This window comes from Pristiophorus japonicus, chromosome 16 (genome assembly GCF_044704955.1).
Source record: "Pristiophorus japonicus isolate sPriJap1 chromosome 16, sPriJap1.hap1, whole genome shotgun sequence".
NCBI lineage: Eukaryota > Metazoa > Chordata > Chondrichthyes > Pristiophoridae > Pristiophorus > Pristiophorus japonicus.
The window spans coordinates 4,433,403-4,441,871 of NC_091992.1; the positions used below are offsets into that span (position 1 = coordinate 4,433,403).

Genomic DNA, 8,469 nt, shown 5'->3' on the forward strand with positions numbered 1-8,469 from the left:
CCATTCACACTGTGGGCAATGGGCTGTAATCCCCATTCACTCTGTGGGCAATGGGCTGTGATCCCCATTCACACTGTGGGCAATGGGCTGTGATCCCCATTCACTCTGTGGGCAATGGGCTGTGATCCCCATTCACTCTGTGGGCAATGGGCTGTGATCCCCATTCACTCTGTGACTGTGGGCTGTGATCCCCATTCACTCTGTGACTGTGGGCTGTGATCCCCATTCACTCTGTGACTGTGGGCTGTGATCCCCATTCACACTGTGGGCAATGGGCAGTGATCCCCATTCACACTGTGGGCAATGGGCTGTGATCCCCATTCACACTGTGGGCAATGGGCTGTGATCCCCATTCACACTGTGGGCAATGGGCTGTGATCCCCATTCACACTGTGGGCAATGGGCTGTGAACCCCATTCACACTGTGGGCAATGGGCAGTGATCCCCATTCACTCTGTGGGCAATGGGCAGTGATCCCCATTCACACTGTGGGCAATGGGCTGTGATCCCCATTCACTCTGTGGGTAATGGGCAGTGATCCCCATTCACTCTGTGAGCAATGGGCAGTGATCCCCATTCACACTGTGGGCAATGGGCCCTGATCCCCATTCACACTGTGGGCAATGGGCAGTGATCCCCATTCACACTGTGGGCAATGGGCAGTGATCCCCATTCACACTGTGGGCAATGGGCTGTGATCCCCATTCACACTGTGGGCAATGGGCTGTGATCCCCATTCACACAGTAGGCAATGGGCTGTGATCCCCATTCACACTGTGGGCAATGGGCTGTGATCCCCATTCACACTGTGGGCAATGGGCTGTGATCCCCATTCACACTGTGGGCAATGGGCCCTGATCCCCATTCACACTGTGGGCAATGGTCAGTGATCCCCATTCACACTGTGGGCAATGGGCCCTGATCCCCATTCACACTGTGGGCAATGGGCAGTGATCCCCATTCACACTGTGGGCAATGGGCAGTGATCCCCATTCACACTGTGGGCAATGGGCAGTGATCCCCATTCACACTGTGGGCAATGGGCTGTGATCCGCATTCACTCTGTGGGCAATGGGCTGTGATCCCCATTCACACTGTGGGCAATGGGCTGTGATCCGCATTCACTCTGTGACTGTGGGCCCTGATCCCCATTCACACTGTGGGCAATGGGCAGTGATCCCCATTCACACTGTGGGCAATGGGCTGTGATGCCCATTCACACTGTGGGCAATGGGCTGTGATCCCCATTCACACTGTGGGCAATGGGCTGTGATCCCCATTCACACTTTGGGCAATGGGCCGTGATCCCCATTCATACTGTGGGCAATGGGCTGTGATCCCCATTCACACTGTGGGCATTGGGCCATGATCCCCATTCACACTGTGGGCAATGGTCAGTGATCCCCATTCACACTGTGGGCAATGGGCCCTGATCCCCATTCACACTGTGGGCAATGGGCAGTGATCCCCATTCACACTGTGGGCAATGGGCAGTGATCCCCATTGACACTGTGGGCAATGGGCTGTGATCCGCATTCACTCTGTGGGCAATGGGCTGTGATCCCCATTCACACTGTGGGCAATGGGCTGTGATCCGCATTCACTCTGTGACTGTGGGCAATGGGCAGTGATCCCCATTCACACTGTGGGCAATGGGCTGTGATCCCCATTCACTCTGTGACTGTGGGCAGTGATCCCCATTCACACTGTGGGCAATGGGCTGTGATCCCCATTCACACTGTGGGCAATGGGCTGTGATCCCCATTCACTCTGTGTGCAATGGGCAGTGATCCCCATTCACACTGTGGGCAATGGGCAGTGATCCCCATTCACACTGTCGGCAATGGGCAGTGATCCCCATTCACACTGTGGGCAATGGGCAGTGATCCCCATTCACACTGTGGGCAATGGGCTGTGATCCGCATTCACTCTGTGGGCAATGGGCTGTGATCCCCATTCACTCTGTGACTGTGGGCAATGGGCAGTGATCCCCATTCACACTGTGGGCAATGGGCTGTGATCCCCATTCACACTGTGGGCAATGGGCTGTGATCCCCATTCACTCTGTGACTGTGGGCTGTGATCCCCATTCACTCTGTGACTGTGGGCTGTGATCCCCATTCACACTGTGGGCAATGGGCAGTGATCCCCATTCACACTGTGGGCAATGGGCAGTGATCCCCATTCACACTGTGGGCAATGGGCTGTGATCCCCATTCACACTGTGGGCAATGGGCAGTGATCCCCATTCACACTGTGGGCAATGGGCAGTGATCCCCATTCACACTGTGGGCAATGGGCTGTGATCCCCATTCACTCTGTGGGCAATGGGCTGTGATCCCCATTCACACTGTGGGCAATGGGCTGTGATCCCCATTCACACTGTGGGCAATGGGCTGTGATCCCCATTCACTCTGTGGGCAATGGGCTGTGATCCCCATTCACTCTGTGGGCAATGGGCTGTGATCCCCATTCACTCTGTGACTGTGGGCTGTGATCCCCATTACCTCTGTGACTGTGGGCTGTGATCCCCATTCACACTGTGGGCAATGGGCTGTGATCCCCATTCACTCTGTGACTGTGGGCTGTGATCCCCATTCACAATGTGGGCAATGGGCTGTGTTCCCCATTCACACTGTGGGCAATGGGCAGTGATCCCCATTCACACTGTGGGCAATGGGCAGTGATCCCCATTCACACTGTGGGCAATGGTCTGTGATCCCCATTCACACTGTGGGCAATGGGCTGTGATCCCCATTCACACTGTGGGCAATGGGCAGTGATCCCCATTCATCCTGTGGGCAATGGGCTGTGGTCCCCATCCACACTGTGGGCAATGGGCTGTGATCCCCATTCACACTGTGGGCAATGGGCAGTGATCCCCATTCACACTGTGGGCAATGGGCAGTGATCCCCATTCACACTGTGGGAAATGGGAAGTGATCCCCATTCACACTGTGGGCAATGGGCAGTGATCCCCATTCACACTGTGGGCAATGGGCAGTGATCCCCATTCACACTGTGGGCAATGGGCAGTGATCCCCATTCACACTGTGGGCAATGAGCTGTGATCCCCATTCACACTGTGAGCAATGGGCAGTGATCCCCATTCACACTGTGGGCAGTGGGCTGTGATCCCCATGCACTCTGTGGGCAATGGGCAGTGATCCCCATTCACACTGTGGGCAGTGGGCAGTGATCCCTATTCACACTGTGGGCAGTGGGCTGTGATCCCCATTCACTCTGTGGGCAATGGGCAGTGATCCCCATTCACACTGTGGGCAGTGGGCAGTGATCCCCATTCACTCTGTGAGCAATGGGCCCTGCCTCTGGCCAGTGTACAGTTCTAGTAGGCTGGTGATGAACAGCGCTCCAGAGAAACCCTCTCATTGGCAGTAAACCAGATCCAAAAGCCAGTGTTTTGGACAGTTAGGAAATGGTATCGGATCACTGTGTTGACCCGGTCCATCCTATGTCAAGTATTTTAGGAATCGTCAGAGCTCCCCAGCCAAATTCGCCATGTCAGCATCAACGCTCAGGAGAAGGGTGAAGATTATATCATGGCTCCTTGCAATTGAACAATGTACTGCCTTGTGTCTGTAATGGTGTTATCAATTTTGCTCAAATGACGTTGGAAGCAACAGAGAGAAAACTGAACCTTACCTTTTTCGACTGCAAGATTCCGAACAGTGGAAAGAATAAAGCAGGCATGAGGGCGGTGACAGCCAGCGGGATAACATCAGTACACCAGTACACAGCCATTACAATGACAATGAATCCACAATAGGCTGCCTGTAGGAGAGGGAAGGAAATGCAGGATCAGCGGGGTTCCCTGGTTAGTGAGAACGTTGGTGAAACAGAAGTCAAGTTGGAGTCAGTACAACCCTACTGCAAAAACCAACCATTGTCTGAACGTGAATCTTCCCCCCCACCCCCCACTGCCCCACCGCCCGACAAATAATCGTCTGCCTCCCACCCCCCCTCTCCTCGAGGAATGGGCAATAAATGCTGCCTTGCCAGGGTCACTCGCATCCCGAGAACGAGTAAAGAAAATGGTGACTCTTTCTGCAGGAGCCCAGACAGCAGATGGTGCAGGTCATGGGGGATGTCTGCAGGTGAACGAGAACATCAACAATTGCTTAATGAAAGAAGACCAGGGTTCATCGAGTTCACCTTCTCGTAGTGGATGAGATAATAATGGAGTTGGCCAAACACAGCAATCGATCTCTGTGGCGGAGTCTACAACAGACCCAGACATGGGGCGAGGGAGAGATGACGGAGTGGGGGAAGAGACGGCGGGGGGGGAGGGGGAAGAGACGGCGGGGGGGGGGGGGGAAGAGACAGCGAGGGGGGGAAGAGACAGCAGGGGGGGAAGAGACAGTGTGGGGGGGGAGAGAGACAGCGGGGGGGGGGAAGAGACAGCGGGGGGGGAAGAGACGGTGGGGGGGGAAGAGACGGCGGGGGTGGGGGAAGAGACAGTGTGGGGGGGGAAGAGAGCAGGGGGGGGAAGAGATGGCGGGGGGGAGGGGGAAGAGACAGCGGGGGGGGAAGAGACAGTGTGGGGGGGGGAAGAGACAGCAGGGGGGGGGAAGAGACGGCGGGGGGGGGAAGAGACAGTGTGGGGGGGGAAGAGACAGCAGGGGGGGGAAGAGACGGTGGGGGGGAAGAGACAGTGTGGGGGGGGGAAGAGACGTGGGGGGGGGAAGAGACAGTGTGGGGGGGGGAAGAGACAGCGGGGGGGGAAGAGACGTGGGGGGGGAAGAGACGGTGGGGGGGGGGGGGGAAGAGACGGCGGGGGGGAGGAAGAGACAGCGAGGGGGGGAAGAGACAGCAGGGGGGGAAGAGACAGTGTGGGGGGGGAAGAGAGCAGGGGGGGGAAGAGATGGCGGGGGGGAGGGGGAAGAGACAGCGGGGGGGGAAGAGACAGTGTGGGGGGGGGAAGAGACAGCAGGGGGGGGGAAGAGACGGCGGGGGTGGGGGAAGAGACAGTGTGGGGGGGGGGGAAGAGACAGCGGGGGGGGAAGAGATGGCGGGGGGGAGGGGGAAGAGACAGCGGGGGGGGAAGAGACAGTGTGGGGGGGGAAGAGATGGCGGGGGGGAGGGGGAAGAGACAGCGGGGGGGGAAGAGACAGTGTGGGGGGGGGAAGAGACAGCAGGGGGGGGGAAGAGACGGCGGGGGTGGGGGAAGAGACAGTGTGGGGGGGGAAGAGATGGCGGGGGGGAGGGGGAAGAGACAGCGGGGGGGGAAGAGACAGTGTGGGGGGGGGAAGAGACAGCAGGGGGGGGAAGAGACGGCGGGGGTGGGGGAAGAGACAGTGTGGGGGGGGGGGAAGAGACAGCGGGGGGGGAAGAGACAGTGTGGGGGGGGGAAGAGACAGCGGGGGGGGAAGAGACAGTGTGGGGGGGGGAAGAGACAGCAGGGGGGGGGAAGAGACAGTGTGGGGGGGGGAAGAGACAGCAGGGGGGGGGAAGAGACAGCAGGGGGGGGAAGAGACGGCGGGGGGGGGAAGAGACGGCGGGGGTGGGGGAAGAGACAGTGTGGGGGGGGGAAGAGACAGCAGGGGGGGGAAGAGACAGCAGGGGGGGGGAAGAGACGGCGGGGGGGGGAAGAGACGGCGGGGGGGGGAAGAGACGGCGGGGGGGGGAAGAGACAGTGTGGGGGGGGGGGAAGAGACAGCAGGGGGGGGAAGAGACAGCAGGGGGGGGGAAGAGACGGCGGGGGGGGGAAGAGACGGCGGGGGGGGAAGAGACGGCGGGGGGGGGAAGAGACGGCGGGGGTGGGGGAAGAGACAGTGTGGGGGGGGAAGAGACAGCGGGAGGGGGAAGAGATGGCGGGGGGGAGGGGGAAGAGACAGCGGGGGGGAAGAGACAGTGTGGGGGGGGGAAGAGACAGCAGGGGGGGGAAGAGACAGTGTGGGGGGGGGAAGAGACAGCAGGGGGGGAAGAGACGGCGGGGGGGGGAAGAGACAGTGTGGGGGGGGAAGAGACAGCAGGGGGGGAAGAGACAGTGTGGGGGGGGGAAGAGACAGCAGGGGGGGAAGAGACGGCGGGGGGGGGGAAGAGACAGTGTGGGGGGGGAAGAGACAGCAGGGGGGGGAAGAGACGGTGGGGGGGAAGAGACAGTGTGGGGGGGGGAAGAGACGTGGGGGGGGGGAAGAGACAGTGTGGGGGGGGAAGAGACAGCAGGGGGGGGAAGAGACGGCGGGGGGGGGAAGAGACGGTGGGGGGTGGGGGAAGAGACAGCGGGGGGGGAAGAGACAGTGTGGGGGGGGGAAGAGACAGCGGGGGGGAAGAGACGTGGGGGGGGAAGAGACGGTGGGGGGTGGGGGAAGAGACAGCGGGGGGGGGAAGAGACAGCGGGTGGGAAGAGATGGCGGGGGGAGGGGGAAGAGACAGCGGGGGGGGGGGGGAAGAGACGGTTGGGGGCCGGGGTGGGGGAAGAGACGGCGGGGGGGGGGAAGAGACAGCGGGGGGGGGGTGGGGGAAGGAGACAGTGTGGGGCCGGGCGATGATGATCAGCCCACAAGCAGTGCTGGAAAAGCCCCTCCCGGCTCCCTCCCCCCTTTACCCGCCGGGTTTTCCGAGCCCCGGGAAACCCAGGCCACGCCCATTAAATCGATGACACAATCTGTGGCGGGCAGCCTCATTTAAATACTACAATTACTTGAGAGCAGTTTACTCGACAGACCCTGAACCCCCCCCCCCCCGGTTACAGCGGACATGGGTGGGTTCGCGGCAGGTCGAGGGCGGGTTACCCATTTAAAAAAAATGTTACCCCTCCCCCCCTGCCCACAGTGGGAGGGGTTAAAATGAGCCCGATTGTGAATGTTAGGTAATGGGATGCTCGAGTCTCCCTATGCAGCAAGATCATGAATTGAGCTTGGCATTCACCAAATTGGGGGGGGAATGTTCAGAAACACAGAGACACTGGGGGATCCTATCTCCAAGTGATTTCATTTTCAATAAAAACAATATCGTTCTGGAATCATGGTCAAAGTAGTAGCAAGACCGTTTTAAGGAGCAGGGAGGGGGACAGGAGCGAGTAGCAGCCTCTGCCAGCCTGGAATACCTCCCGCATTCCTGGCACAGAATCACCAGAACTGCCAAACTTAACCCAGGACACACACACACACACAGCGAGACTGAATCACCTACTGACTGACCCTGGCCACTTGATGCTGATGCACTTGACACAGGGACAGACAGGGACCCTCTTTATCTCGGATGGACGGACGCCTGCCCAGTCCCATTCTCAGCTCCCCTCCGGCACGGTGCGTTTGACAGAAATTCAGAAACAAGGCTCCCTTCACATTCCCAGCACTCTTCCCAAAACTTCTGCACTGAAATATCACACGCACACTTTGACACATTCTCATTCTGTCTCTCTGTCTAGTTGCTCGGGGCGGGGGGGTTTATCTACTGTTGGATAGTAGGATGAGGAGCTTACCTGGGTTTTCACAATGATGGGCAAGGGCATGAAGAGCAGTACAGGGAGTAGGAGGAGAAGGGGAGTGCGATAGCCATAAAGCAGCTCAAAGTAGGTGGGGAGTCGCCGGGGTTCATTGGGTCTGTCCTCGCTGCTCACTCTCTCCTTCAATGGCCATCGCATGGTGCCGGGGCTGGGAGATGTCCCAGCTTGTTGCTCACACGGTCCCTCTGATCCTGTGAATGAGCCGCAAACCCACTCTGTCCCCGCAATGGGGAGCCTCCTGACGTCACCTAGCCTTTGAGTGACGCCGGGAGGTTTCACCTTTAAATGGTCACATTGACGGGCGGCCCGGCCCCCACCCACCCAACACAGCCAGAGCACCCACCCACACACCCAACACAGCCAGAGCACCCACCCACCCACCCAACACAGCCAGAGCACCCACCCACACACCCAACACAGCCAGAGCACCCACCCACACACCCAAGACAGCCAGAGCACCCACCCACCCACCCAACACAGCCAGAGCACCTACCCACACACCCAACACAGCCAGAGCACCCACCCACACACCCAACACAGCCAGAGCACCCACCCACCCACCCAACACAGCCAGAGCACCCACCCACACACCCAACACAGCCAGAGCACCCACCCACACACCCAACACAGCCAGAGCACCCACCCACCCACCCAACACAGCCAGAGCACCTACCCACACACCCAACACAGCCAGAGCACCCACCCACCCACCCAACACAGCCAGAGCACCCACCCACACACCCAACACAGCCAGAGCACCCATCCACCACAGCCAGAGCACCCACCCACATGCCCAACACAGCCAGAGCACCCACCCACATGCCCAACACAGCCAGAGCACCCACCCACACACCCAACACAGCCAGAGCACCCACACACCCACCCAACACAGCCAGAGCACCTACCCAACACACCCAATACAGCCAGAGCACCCACCCACACACCCAACACAGCCAGAGCACCCACCCAACACAGCCAGAGCACCCACCCACACACCC

The 8,469-nt window shown here is 59.7% G+C and overlaps 1 protein-coding gene across 1 annotated transcript in view; it reads right to left on the minus strand.

Annotated features, from left to right (window-relative positions):
- LOC139226904 (Na(+)/citrate cotransporter-like) overlaps positions 1–7,543 on the minus strand; it is a 74,693-nt gene extending 67,150 nt beyond the window's left edge. Inside the window, exons 1-2 of the mRNA XM_070857998.1 lie at positions 7,448–7,543; positions 3,664–3,792 (exon numbers count right to left, since the gene is read on the minus strand). Coding sequence (XP_070714099.1) covers positions 3,664–3,792; positions 7,448–7,477 — 159 coding nt within the window. The 5' untranslated portion in view covers positions 7,478–7,543. The remainder of the gene's footprint in view (positions 1–3,663; positions 3,793–7,447) is intronic.
- Between the last annotated feature and the right edge of the window lie 926 nt (positions 7,544–8,469).